The sequence below is a fragment of the Lentinula edodes genome (genome assembly GCF_021015755.1).
Source record: "Lentinula edodes strain Le(Bin) 0899 ss11 chromosome Unknown C8R40scaffold_15, whole genome shotgun sequence".
In the NCBI taxonomy this organism is placed as follows: domain Eukaryota; kingdom Fungi; phylum Basidiomycota; class Agaricomycetes; order Agaricales; family Omphalotaceae; genus Lentinula; species Lentinula edodes.
In genome coordinates this window covers 308,071-320,852 of record NW_025764321.1, presented here as the reverse complement: position 1 = coordinate 320,852, position 12,782 = coordinate 308,071, and the positions used below count along the sequence as shown (strand labels likewise).

The following is a 12,782-nucleotide window of genomic DNA, read 5'->3' as shown; positions in this document are numbered from 1 at the left end:
AGTATACGCCCTGTATCATAATCAGTCAACAAACATCTTCCTTTCCATTGTGGTCGTCATTCAAGTTCCCGCCTTCCACTTCCTTGTTTCCTTGTTGGACTGTAAGGACAGGTAAGGACGGGGGTCTTCCTGTATCGTCGAAATTCAGTTGGGATGATCTCTCAGAACTCAATCGATATTAGAATAACACGCGTTTTTGCTGCCACCGGCATGGATGACGAAGCTTGGGTTAAGTATATTGTGAACTCGGTGTATCTTGTCAATGTAAGACTTGCTGTTGTCCCGAGGTCTCCACTTTCACTGTTTCTTTTCCATTCATGAGCGAAAGTTGTCAGATAGTAAATACTCTCAGTTGGATGTAAAACAACTATATTCGGTACCTGTCAGATAGTAAATACTCTATATGTCATGAGCATGGTATGTAAAGGTAAATGGTATGGGGCTCACCTCAGTTGGATGTAAAACAACTGAGTGAGCCCCCCATCCTCCGTCCGCTGGTGGCTTATAAACTGTACAGTGTATATGTAATCGGACGGAAGCAAAATGAATGGTCAAAGCTGTGGACTGTGCGTACGCGGTGCGGAGGTAGACTCTAACAAAAGTGACCGTATTGGCTAATTTATCTACTGTGCTCATCGGGCTCAGAATTGTTGACGTAGAATTAATCTCAGTTGATGTAAAAGCAACTGTATATAGTTTTATGTACCTGTTGACGTAGAATTAATCTAGTAGGTACCGTCAGTAAGTGCGAGTATTCTAGTGCGTTAGTGAGCTCACCTCAGTTGATGTAAAAGCAACTGAGGGAGCTCGAGTACTGTCCGTCTGCGTGATCTATCTACAACTGTACAGTATGTAGTAATCATGATCTGCGCATACGGATTGGGAACGGTGTCTGGAAATAGTAAGGTCGAGGTCAAAGCTGTACGTACGGAGTACATTCCCCAACAAGAATTTGGTGAGGGAATGTTGCTTGTTTGAAATACATTGTACTAAGTTTTTTACCTATAGGGAATATCGTCGTAACATCATCAGCCAATTGTTCAAATCTAGAACTCGCGGGTGCTGTGCAACATATTCGGGAGAGTAGTGCCCTTGACTGTCTTTCCTGGGTAAGTTACGCGTTCCATGCGCATACGATTTCGGCTTGACTCTCAACGTGATAGATCCTCTCTCTACTGGGAATATACTCGGGACTCCTTTATCGCAATTATTAACTGTAACAACAGCAGCAATAATGACCCGTATGCCTTACATATGGGATCGTAGGCGGACCATCATGAATCCGGATTTTGGTGTCATTTCTATTTCAATCTTACGGTCAATCTACCGCGTCGTGGTTCTAGTCCCATTTACACTCGATAAGAATGACTACGGATCGACCATTCCGACCGCAAACACAAACATGCGCTTCAAAAACCCGGGAACGATGGCATTTGCCGCCGTCGACGGGGCGGTCACCAGCACATCTTGCATGCAAAGCAAAGCAATCATACTGTGGGCTACCCTCGGAATAACTTTGATAGGCCTTTCTCTTCTCCTTTGCTGCCTTGCACATGTTTGGATGGTCACTAAGTGCTTCATATGTGTCTCGACTGGAACCCTGTCGATAACTGTACGTCTGATCAGTTACCAGTACTGTTCACCTAAATTTAAGAAACAGTCGGTAGATCACTCAAATCATTGATCAACATTGTCCTGGATATACCGTTACTCCAATTGAAGCCATGCACGGATCCAAAGATGCAAATGCAGATGGAGCTAACATCTTCGAGACCGTGACCAGATTAAATAGGACATTACAAACCACGTAAAGCAGCAGCCGTTGTAATGAGAAAGGGGTACAGAATATTACGCATAGAAGACCTTCCTCCGTTCAAGTTTTTACGATCAAGCTCCCCATCGAGGAGTTCAGGGAATTCAAAGCTTCGAAAAGAGGGGACTGTATGTACGTCTGCATCATTCTCATTCGAGATTTGATTCCCTCCTTTTGGGACAGTACTGGTATAACATGAAGATGCGGTGCTCTGGCCGGGATCTTCAATTTTACTGTCAGTTTGGTACAACTCAAAGCAGTATGTGCGTCTCTAATATTTCCAACTCTTATTTTAACCATTGCTCAAGGAGCTTTGAATACTACATTGCAAGACTCCACCTTCGGTTTCGGAGATGATATAATCCCATACCAATGTGCCCCATCTTCCTTCCAAGGTCAATGTTACGTGGGTCAGTGTCGTATTTTTTTTTGCGTGCTTACATTATAAATGTCGCACCACCTTTCCAATATGTGAACGGGATATTGTTAGATTTTGCGGCTAAGGCCGAAGCTGCGAAACTGACCATTAAGACATTGCCCAATTTCCAAAAAATAATGTGGTACGTCTAATATCAATCTTCCTCAATAGCCGGCTTGCTGACGATGAAGTATTCTTAGATCCTATGAAAAATTCCTATCTGGGAGCATGTACGATGTGGCCGGAGGACCGAGAAAGAGGGGAGATGACGATCAGAAGGCTTTGAGTGTCATATGAGGGTTGGAGGGGTTGAGAGTGTAACCTGGGTGGATACGAAGTGGCATAAGCTTAAGGTCAGGCGGGATGAATTTTGACTTACGATTGCCTTTAAGAACACATGTACGTTGTGCACATCGTATACCTATACTGATATCGGAGGCAGCAAAACCTGAATTGCCCGTTGAGAAAAGATCTACTTTATGTAAGTATATGAGTGCGAGCAGAGTGCGAGGGAGGCCTGCAATCTCATACTGGACAGCTTGAGTTGCTCGGTACATCGTTTGTCCCGCTCTTGGCTCCGAAATGGTGACCCTGCGGTGGTGATACAAATCCCTCTATTTCTCCCTCTCTCGGCTTCGATGAAGCACTCACTGTCTATCAGCCCCATTAGTCCTCGTTTGCTTCCAAAACAAAACCTCTTAGGCTAGGCTAGGCTAGACTCACCGGACCTAGTTCCATGATGGTTCCGTCCCCTCCTGGACAAGGTGTCCTTGTCAGTCGGTTAATTGATGTCAGTTGGCAGGCGCCAGGGCACACACCAATACTTGCCAACACTACTGGACAAGTCAGGATAGATTGAAAGCAGGATAGATTGCAAGCGGGGTAAACAAGGGCAAGGACAGGAGGAAAGGGGACCGTACGCGTGTTTTAGCGTTTCGAATCGGCACAAATTCTCTCTTCATAGCTCTAGGTAGCTTTCCATCTGACTTATTCGATTAATTATGATGCAGCCTCATATTTTGAAGCCCATGACTTGGAACAATGTTCCGATGGCAAAAATGTCGCGCGTAACACAAGCGGACCGCTGCGGACGTCGGTGAAGTTTTGAAAGCGTGTCCGTAGCGGATTGAGGACTGTAAATTATGAACATAGGAAGGTGCCTACTGGTGCCTCCTCATTAACATTTACGACGTGTAGGACTTAGTGAGGTCTAACAGGGTCTGACCTGGGGATCAAGAACTTCGAATAAGTCGGACTCGATGTTGTATACATACATGTCATTCGAGTTAGGGTTGTCAACAAGAAAATAACCAGGATGAACTCGGTGGGTTCCCGATACTGATTGAGCTTCAGTCTCTCCCTCTTCACCTTTCTCATCATTCAGCCGAAATTTTAGGAGCTTGAGCCAGTATAGTGGTTGGAACGAAGAGTCTGTGCTCTGCGGAAGATTGGGTGACTTCCCGCTGCAATTATTCTGCAGTTAACTATTAACGGTATTATATGCGACGCACGGACTATTGATGGGACCCTCGCTTACACCAAAAACCTGTTTACAACAGGGTAGGGAGGCCGTTGTAAGTTGGTTTTGATGCAGTTTTTGCGAAGCCTGTCCGGCCATCTTCGCTTAGGTTCACTTATATTGGTGGCACAAATTAATTGTCTGGTGTCCTGCGAATAATTCCTACGGGAAGTCATCCATTCGGTGGCGCATCTGACAGTCCTCATGGTAGTAACCTGAAAGAGTCTTGTACGGCTTGACTCGGAGGTGCCTTGAGGATTGTCGTCGACACCCTTTGACAATTTCGGGCAAGATTGTTGCTGGACTACATAAACCCCATTGTTCGCTCGACCGTCCCCCAACTTCAATCCTATCCAATGGATTCCAACAAGAAGCGTGTGGTCACCGCGAAACAATATCATGATGCACACGAACTTCGACAATATTGCATCTGGCTCAAGACGGAACATCCCTTGAAATGCTTCCTCGACGTCTACATGAACGCCTCCAACTTTTTTGACCAGTTTGTCATCACGGACGCCGACTGGAACGACGCAAATGAGTGCGTGATTGCTGCATGTACCGAGCTCGAAGATAAACGACAAGGAAGGCATGGTGCTCCAAAGACGTATGAGTGGATGAGGAAGGAGATAGATTTGGCCAGACAGCTTGGCCGGACCGGCCAGATAACTGTTGATCTCAGCAGATTCATCAGCGAAAAAAGCAGGCAATACATTCTGGACGAGATCGAGCGCCGTACGAGCAAAGGAATGAGTTGGACATCTCTCGGAGACAGTCTGCATGGCTTGATGACTGCGCTCGATAAAGAGTTCGAGAAGTTGAGGAAGTTGATGACCGACGACAAGAAATACATCTGAAGATGAAACTGGTTAGTTTTTATGATTTATCTGCGCTATTCGGTCGCTGACTGTTCAGAAGCTACTCTCCGCCCGTTGTGCCACTTGGGACTCCAATAGGACAGAGGAAAAAGTACACGGTTTGCTTTCCATTCCCGATGTCGTAGACCCGTCTGCTACTATCCACGTCTGTTGCAGGAGGGCATGTTGGCTGGTCCAGTGGATGTCCCTCTCGGATGAACGAGAATTCTGAGAAGCTAGTACGATGTAAAATTCATGTAAACGCACACGCTACAATCAAAGATATTATCTTCGGAAGCGTATGAGCGAAAATGGCGATGAGGTATGCAGGTGGTACGTCTAACGTCAAAAAGTTCTCGACAGTTCGATTGCTGACAATGAGATACACTCGGATACCAGAGAGTTTCAAACCTTGTGGCTTGCCTGGTTAGATAAATAATGTCGGAGTCGTCAACTTTGAGCTCACTATTTAGAGAAGGAACAAGATCGCACCAAGCTCTCCATTCCAAATATTGCAACTTCACCACCACAGGACTAGAAGGGCCACAATTCAGAGTCGAGTATATTGATTACTGCACGGACACCATCGGTGACCATCCGACAGAGAGTCAGAACCTTTCTGACAAACCTGTCGTCGTCATCCCAATTCCCATTGTGATGACAGGTCTCCAGCGACGGCAAGCCCTAGTTTGGGCATGGGATGGAAAGAACGGAGGCTTACATAGGAAGGATAGACATTTGTCCACGAGTGCCGCGATTTCAGTAAGAATCAGAGTAAGATACAAGAATGGGCGGAAATGCATCAAACCTTACTGTAACTCCCCTCCATCAGCCACTGTTCCAAATGTACGGGATGGCTGATGTACGAGGGCATATTCAATGAGTCTGTTCATTTCAAGAATGATCATCTTATGAACTGTGAAAAAAGCCATGGAAGGCGATAGATAGACAGGGCATAAACGCAATAGTCACAACGGGTGGTGCTGTTCTGGGTTCAATGGCAGGGGCAGCTGCCGGCGTCGTTGCCGGTCCCCCCAGGTATTTTCGCTGGAGCAGTTGCTGGAGGGAGCCTCGGAAGTGCGGCTGCTGCACAGTTTGGTATGGTAGCAGAGTACGGCATTGCTACTAGCATCGGAGACGCCAAAGTGAAGGCTGGCGTTGGAGAGATCTCATGGAAACGCGCCGGAGGGGACGCCCTGATTGGGGCATTCACTGGAGCTGCAGGTGGTGCATTTGGTATATCTGGAGTTACCCGGGCCGCTGGACAAGCTGGAAGCAAGTTCAGCATCAACACATAAACATCCATAACCTCTGGTACCAGTCTCGTAGGCAATGTGAGCACAAAGTGAGTTTCTAAATACTCTGCAGTTTGACAGATATACGCGAAGCTGACCATCTGTTGGTGAGACAGCCAAATCCTCGACAATACCTCAATGGGACCGTGTCGGTTAACCTACCTACCCTACCTACCTCCAAACAAGGAGTCACTGGAGGCCACGAAATCGACGACAAAAATTCCGACAAGAAGAAAAAGATTCCGCGACGTGTGGTCACTCAGAGACAGCATCAAGCCGCACACGAACTGCGACAATATTGCCTCTGGCTCAAAACGCAATACCCCATGAAATGTTTCCTCGACGTCTATATCAACGCCTCCAACTTTTTCGAACAGTTTGTCATCACGAACGCCGACTGGCAAAGACGTATGAGTGGATGAAGAACGAGATTGATTGGGCTAGAAAGCTTGGCAAGAATGGCTCGATACCTCTCGATGCCAGTAGATTCATCAGCGAGGCGAGCAGGCAATTCATTCTGGACGAACTCGAATGTCGTACGAAAAAGGGAATGAACTGGACCTCTCTTGGAGATTATCTACGTGTTCGAGCTCGATGAAGAGTTTGAGAAGTTGAGGACATTGATGTTTACCGACGTGAGATACATCTAAAATTAAACGCATTCTGCAACCCAGTTCGTTTCTTTCGTTCGTCGACCGAATTGGTTTTGCTGAGTGCTTAAAGGTTCCCCGCCCGTCGTGCAGCTTAGCTATAACAAAGTGGGTCAGAGGGAAACCACGCGGCTTTCTGTCCAACTCGCCGTCGTATTCCATATTTAAGCATTATCGGCGTCTCAATCCTGCGCAACAAACTTTCTTCATAGTGCTGGAATTATAGGAGGATATTCATCAAGATCGGAAGTCTCCTGTTCTAGAAATTCTGAGGTGAGGTTTGGCTGGGGCTTGGCCCCGCGCGGGTGGGAAATGGCCCGGATGCGGTGGTTCAAGCCGGAGCATTTGGTGTGTAGTGACCAAACACTGAATCGGAATGGAGAATGGGGGGGAATTTACGAAGATATAGCTTGTTATACGTGAGGCGATGAGAGACGGAAGTAGAAAAGCTTAAGCGCTTAATGCGCGCTAGACGTCTTTCATTCGCCGGCCTTATCTTATCCTAAGATGAGCTTCGTTGTATGCTCATCGCGGACTTGGTGAGCCCTCTAGGAGGAATGATCAGCGATTAAACCTATGGAGGTGTCCCTCATAAAGGGACAGCAATTGCCTTGAAGGAGATCCTTCCAATCTAAGCCCCAAGATCAACAGCGCTCAGCAGAAGAACGTCTTCAAGAACTGCGCTCATTAATTACGATACTGGTATTAAAACGTACTACGATTCTATCCTGTATGCAATCGCATTAAAGAATACTATGCAGGTGCAATATTACCATTCGCCGTCCCTTTACTCATCTCCGCCTCAAGTTTCTGCCACTTTTCCTCGTTCCAAGGCCCTGCATCACTCAACGAGCAGCCTTTCTCGCACCGACAAGTCCCACCAAATTCTTTAGGTAAGTTCTCCTTGGGAATCTGGGCCAAGAGTTTGTCCTTGTAACCGCTCCCAATGATATCAATCTTGGACACCGTCACCTCGTCCAACCACGGCCTGATTATTGCCCAGACGCCATTGAACAGCCACGGAGCATTGATGATGTAGAACTTGCCCATGCATTCAGGATATCTGTCTTGACCGATACTGGATGCAGCCATGACATAGTCTTTGACACGGTAAAAGTTTGTCAGTGAGACGTCCTTGAGATCAAGGATTGTGCAAGATGTCTCGACGGGATGTCCGACAGCGGCAGAGCATGCAGGGAGACGTGATGTGATGAACTTTTCGTATTCATACACGAGCCGCTTGAGAAGACGATCCTGCGTTGTACATGCATAAAGCGCTTTGAAATCGAGCTTGCCCAGCTGTTCAATATATACAGGACGTCCATCCTGCATTCGTGTAAGCAACGTACACCAATTCGAGCTAGACAATACACACCTTGTCCATTTTATGATAGAACTGCGGGTAATATTTATCCACCTCTTCTTTCTCATGGAAGTCAAAGTTTCTGCATGATATCAGGATTTGTGACTTTGCCACCGCCAGCAAAACTCACTTGACGATATCCTCAACATTAAAATCTTTCCTCCACTGTTCGCATTCCACAAGCATCTTTTTGGCTAGAGCGACATCAAATTTTCGTGCACGAAGGAAGCTATGGAGACAGATAAGGTATATTGGCGACGAGGAACAAGATGCCATCGATGAACTGACCGTAGAAGGGTAGCGTCATCCATCCTTTCCTCTACAAAAACACCCTCGTCCTGCAATTCCTTCTTGAACTTTTCAAGCGCATGTTGTTGAGGGACCGTCAAATTTCCGAGGCGGCCAGGCAGGGGCTTGTAGTTGGGATCTGTTATTCCCTCAGGGAGTGCGCTAGCACTCGCTTGTGTCGGAGCATCTGAGCTAGACATCTATGAAAGACTGATAAAAAAAAGTTATGGGGAAAAGATTGAGTGGGCGGGTATACTGATAGTAGATGGTGGCTAAGCGTAAAGACGGTGAGTGGAAATTGATTAACCATCATGGAAACCCCTTATGCAGTGATCAGCTCCGGGAGAAGCTCCGAGAATTTCCTTTTTAAGACTCCCATGCCAGATATTAAACAGGAACAATCAACTCCTGATCATGACGCGCTGGTACGCGTTTTTTGTTATAAGGCCTTTTATATGGCCTACAGTCCGAGCGTAGTGAACTGTTCACAAGATACGGATATGGTTTATATTTCATAACTGCCTCATCCCCGTTAACAAGGTCTCCGCCAAGAATGGTTGCGGGCAGCATTGCCCTATTCCGGTGTTCCATTACATTGAAAGTTCCTGATATGTTGAAGTTCTTGTGCGTATCTATTGGACAACTCCGACGAAGGGATTGAAATTATAGTAGTCACAACTTGTCGTGCTGATAGCTTTCGACCCCGTTCCGCTCTTCACAGTCTGGCCATTCCTCACAATTTTGATCTCAGGCTTTTGACCGTCCGTTTTCGAAAAAGGCACTGAACTGATCCCTACTCCCTCTTGGGCAAGAAAAGTCGTAGTGCTCTCCCCTACGGTAAGGGTAATGTGGGCAGCTGCTGTCAACATCGTGAACGCGAAAACGGCGTCTTCAGGGAAGGGCGAATTCCTGGGAAGCTGACCTTGGCTGCAAGTGATGGAATTCGGATAGACTCGGTACCAGTAGACGACTCGGTCTTCCTACAATTGATGATAATGAGCATTATACGTTCGTTACAGAGGAAGTTCATACTCACGGTGATCGGTGCAGACCCATTCTTGTAGAACGTTATATAATGTTCGGCGATTATCCTCCATCCGGAGTGGTCAAATCCATTGACGTACAAGGGAGCCAAATCTCCAAGGTTCACGACAGGGTTAATATCCCCAATGTAGTGACTTTCGCCTTATGAAAGGGATTTATCAGTCGTAAATTTTTGACAAGGACAGAAAGAACGGACCGTAATCATTCCAAGTAAGAATCTCAATGATATCAGGTTCGACGTCGTGAACTGCTTGCTCCCATCGATATTTCCATAAGGTATCACACTGCTCAACCCAGTCCTGGCCATCGCCGAGCTCTTTGAACTGCCAAGGGGAAACGGCTAAATTGGTGTGTTCATTGTCAGCAAAAATAGAGTTGCGAAAGACGCACTGACACATAATGTATGGACCAGTTCTGCCAGCCGCTGAGAGGGCTTTCTTATAAGCTAGATCTGTGTCGGTAGTAAGATTGGCGTTCTCATCGGCAGGCCTTTTGCAGGGATGTCAGTGCTTTTACGACGATGAGAGATGTGTGTGTGACGACCCCACCATGACCACCAGTTGAAGAATCCATCGATAGCAACAAAAATTGAGAACATCTGCGCGGCTTCATCAGGATCTCGATAGTCAATGAACGCCGGCGCTAGAGATATTGAGATTCCCTCGTTGGCAAGAGTTGTCTTGAATGTGTTCCAAAAATCGTTGGTGTCGCTGTCACCGCCAAAAGTGCTGACCAGTGGTTTGCCTTCCCAGTGATAGTAGCTCGAGCTGGTTGCATAACTTTTAACTAGGCTGACCATGTCCGTCGCCTCCCATTCATATGTCATATCAAATGAGATAAATAAATCGAAATCAACAGCCTCTGCAGCTGCAAAAGCATCCGGGTACTTGGTCTGTTCATATGAGTCCACAGCGGTATTGAGAGCTGGACACATAAGGAGTCAGTCTGAGATACATTGATTTCGGGAATGTGTTTTACCGAACCCATCGATACCTATAGCCTGAGCCGCGGCGATATCCGCGGCCCAGTCAGCTTTGGTATAGGAATATGAGTTTTGTACCTGGAACATCGAGCGAATGGACAAATGTTTGGGAGGCGAAGAAAGTGGTGTACATACCATGAAATGAGCGAATACATCTTCAGCATTGGAAAGTGAAGTCAGGAAAAGGAATTGTAGCCCTAGAACGGCTTGATTGAGTAGGGGCATGAGAGCAAAAAACAGAGAGGCATTTGAGGATTTCAGCTGTGAGTGCGTCGGTCATGATGGACCTTTGATGGATGGGAAAAATACCGACGGAATTATCGGCGCTTAGCTTACTTTGAATGCTCTTTTCAAATTTCGAACCGGTGTCCACCCACATTGCTCAAACTGTTTGTTGCCAATCCCTTACACTTTTTTGCGGAGCGTATATACTGCTGGAACTCTCAGCTCTGGCAGTCGTCGCAGCAGAATTGACCGCCAAAACCCGGTCCGTGCTCCGTGTCGTCTGTATCTCAGCAATCACGACGACGAAACTCCTCCCCTTCCTGACGGCGATATTCATATCAAGAGCTGACCAGAGCACTACGACGGATTTTCAGGCAGCCACATCCACACAAGATTTTCATCGCGGGCAATCACGATCGAGCTTTGGATGAACCTGATATTCGTACGAGTGTCCCTTCTTAATTTCCAGACTAGAAAATACATCGACTGCTATGATAATAAACGGACGAAAATTTCTTGTCTATGATAGTTCATTGACTCCAAGACGTGGCTCATGGGTCTTTCAGTATAAGCGTAAGGCAGCAGACTCGTCAGTTATTCCGCTACATACAGACGTCTTAGTAAATCACGGACCTCCAGCGCATCACCTGGATTTGAATAGGTCAGGGCGTCAAGGCCTGCTGGCTGCCTTGTAGCGCCTTCAACTGACACTGCATGTCTTTGGGCATATTCATGCTGCACGAGGGGTGGAGAGACTCATCATCCAATAATTGACCATGCCTTCTCTAGCTGAAAATGTGTCGGTAAAATCAAGCATGCACGTCCTGTTCTTACAGAATCCTCCCTCCCTCCGGGGGGGATACCCTTCAACGGGACCTTCGAGAAACGCGGATCGATCCTTCCTTTCAACCAAGTCACAACCCAGTAGGCACTGCATTGGTACATTGCACATCGTATCTGTGATTGACAGAGAAACAGAACAAAGTACATACGAAGTATGGTATTCTTCGTCAATCTCACAAGTGCGTGCACCAATCACCATAAAATATGTGCTTGTGTACTATTTCAAAGTCATTCAGGACGTCCTCCTCAACACGATTTCTTGCCTTCTTTCCAGACTCGCTCCTTCTCCTTCAAAAAACCTTTCTCTGTAAATATCACGCCTTCTTCCTTCAATATCGCCACTTTCCTATGATATTGCGTCTTGGTCTTGCTATCAGGACCCCACTCGCCAACAAAGCCACCGATGTAGAGCGAGGAGGCTATGACACGATGACAAGGGACGCATGGTGCAAATGGATTGTGTCGGAGTGCGTTTCCAACTGTGTAATGTTATCAATGATTCTGAGGAGATGATTGAAAGCGTTTGAACAAGCTTGTACCTGAACGAGGTGAGCCTCCAACAGCTCGACATACCTCAGCGTAAGTCGATACTTTTCCGCTCGGTATTGACTTGGTAAAGTCGTATACATTCCATTGGTGCTCAGTCAAGCGCTATGATAATATTGAAGACGCCAGGATGAGTTGTAAAGATCTCATAACAACCTACCTTTCCATTAATCGTTCTGAAAGTAGCCCTTTCAGATTGGCTTGCAGGATAGTAGATCACGCGAGCTTCATTGTCTAGTTCTATAAGTTGAGCTGAAGATCGGACAGCAGGCATTATGCAGTAGCAGTAAGAGTAGTTGGAAGAATCTTGAGTCAAAAATCTGCAAAGTGCAAGTCTTGAAGATGGTGCCAGTCTGAGTGACTCAAAAACGCGGTTCCGGATCTTTGTCAATGATTACACAGTGTCACGTGCTGTTGCGTCACGCGTAAAGGTTCCTTTTCCAGCTTTCTTTCTCGAATCTCTACGTACGACGTTCCATGCACAGCTGAATACAGCAGTCACTGTACTATCTGCTCCTCTAGCTTCAGCCTCTCTTCCTACCCTTGTGATATTTATGGCATCTCGAGCCTTGGAAGGACAATCGAGTAAATAAGTACTTGAAGTTCACTCAACCAGACGAACAACTTCCATCCACAATACCAACCAAGCTCAACACACTGTTTCACGATGACTTCTCAAGAGAATTTAGTGGTTGGGAGTGTGGAGGACACTGCTGAAACTAGCGTAGGTCGCGTTAGAGAAGACTTCGGGCCTTCTTCTATGCTTTTTCCTTCTTTGCAAGACGGAAATACTCCTCCGTCCATTTCTCCAGGTGAGTCTGCATTAGCACTATCACTACTGTATACATGTAACAATTCATACTAGACTCTAACGCCACCTCTACTTTGACTTACTCTGACAAGCTATCTGCATTGCCCCCGTCAATAGTCAGCCCAAAT

At 46.5% G+C, this 12,782-nt stretch overlaps 7 protein-coding genes across 7 annotated transcripts; 3 read left to right on the top strand and 4 right to left on the bottom strand.

Moving 5' to 3' along the window:
• Positions 1-907: 907 nt before the first annotated feature.
• Positions 908-1,848, top strand: C8R40DRAFT_1101607 (uncharacterized protein). The gene is made up of 4 exons (XM_046227957.1): positions 908-955; positions 1,009-1,109; positions 1,227-1,612; positions 1,668-1,848. Exons 3-4 carry the CDS (start codon positions 1,235-1,237, stop codon positions 1,809-1,811), a joined length of 522 nt encoding a protein of 173 aa, XP_046086964.1. The 5' UTR covers positions 908-955; positions 1,009-1,109; positions 1,227-1,234; the 3' UTR covers positions 1,812-1,848.
• Positions 1,849-3,276: 1,428 nt separating this feature from the next.
• C8R40DRAFT_166120 (uncharacterized protein) lies at positions 3,277-4,752 on the bottom strand. Its single transcript, XM_046234224.1, has 2 exons — positions 4,659-4,752; positions 3,277-4,603 (listed from the first exon to the last, which is right to left on the bottom strand). The coding sequence occupies exon 2, from the start codon at positions 4,530-4,532 to the stop codon at positions 3,765-3,767; it is 768 nt and encodes a 255-aa protein (XP_046086963.1). The 5' UTR covers positions 4,533-4,603; positions 4,659-4,752; the 3' UTR covers positions 3,277-3,764.
• A 642-nt stretch (positions 4,753-5,394) lies between these two features.
• On the top strand, positions 5,395-6,324 carry C8R40DRAFT_1169993 (uncharacterized protein; the record flags this gene model as incomplete). The annotated part of the gene is made up of 4 exons (XM_046231465.1): positions 5,395-5,469; positions 5,612-5,886; positions 5,937-5,952; positions 6,019-6,324. The coding sequence occupies 4 exons, from the start codon at positions 5,395-5,397 to the stop codon at positions 6,322-6,324; spliced, it is 672 nt and encodes a 223-aa protein (XP_046086962.1).
• Positions 6,325-7,068: 744 nt separating this feature from the next.
• Positions 7,069-8,554, bottom strand: C8R40DRAFT_1250337 (CRAL-TRIO domain-containing protein). Its single transcript, XM_046233685.1, has 4 exons — positions 8,204-8,554; positions 8,046-8,144; positions 7,928-7,997; positions 7,069-7,878 (listed from the first exon to the last, which is right to left on the bottom strand). Exons 1-4 carry the CDS (start codon positions 8,401-8,403, stop codon positions 7,306-7,308), a joined length of 942 nt encoding a protein of 313 aa, XP_046086961.1. The 5' UTR covers positions 8,404-8,554; the 3' UTR covers positions 7,069-7,305.
• C8R40DRAFT_1101577 (glycoside hydrolase family 71 protein) lies at positions 8,555-10,536 on the bottom strand. Its single transcript, XM_046227956.1, has 7 exons — positions 10,365-10,536; positions 10,226-10,307; positions 9,796-10,171; positions 9,642-9,736; positions 9,444-9,587; positions 9,240-9,388; positions 8,555-9,183 (listed from the first exon to the last, which is right to left on the bottom strand). The coding sequence occupies exons 1-7, from the start codon at positions 10,452-10,454 to the stop codon at positions 8,836-8,838; spliced, it is 1,284 nt and encodes a 427-aa protein (XP_046086960.1). The 5' UTR covers positions 10,455-10,536; the 3' UTR covers positions 8,555-8,835.
• Positions 10,362-10,936, top strand: C8R40DRAFT_1101575 (uncharacterized protein). The gene is made up of 2 exons (XM_046227955.1): positions 10,362-10,426; positions 10,566-10,936. Exon 2 carries the CDS (start codon positions 10,571-10,573, stop codon positions 10,883-10,885), a length of 315 nt encoding a protein of 104 aa, XP_046086959.1. The 5' UTR covers positions 10,362-10,426; positions 10,566-10,570; the 3' UTR covers positions 10,886-10,936.
• A 607-nt stretch (positions 10,937-11,543) lies between these two features.
• Positions 11,544-12,117, bottom strand: C8R40DRAFT_1044012 (methylated-DNA--cysteine S-met; the record flags this gene model as incomplete). The annotated part of the gene is made up of 3 exons (XM_046224203.1): positions 11,544-11,776; positions 11,837-11,948; positions 12,004-12,117. The coding sequence occupies 3 exons, from the start codon at positions 12,115-12,117 to the stop codon at positions 11,544-11,546; spliced, it is 459 nt and encodes a 152-aa protein (XP_046086958.1).
• Positions 12,118-12,782: the final 665 nt, after the last annotated feature.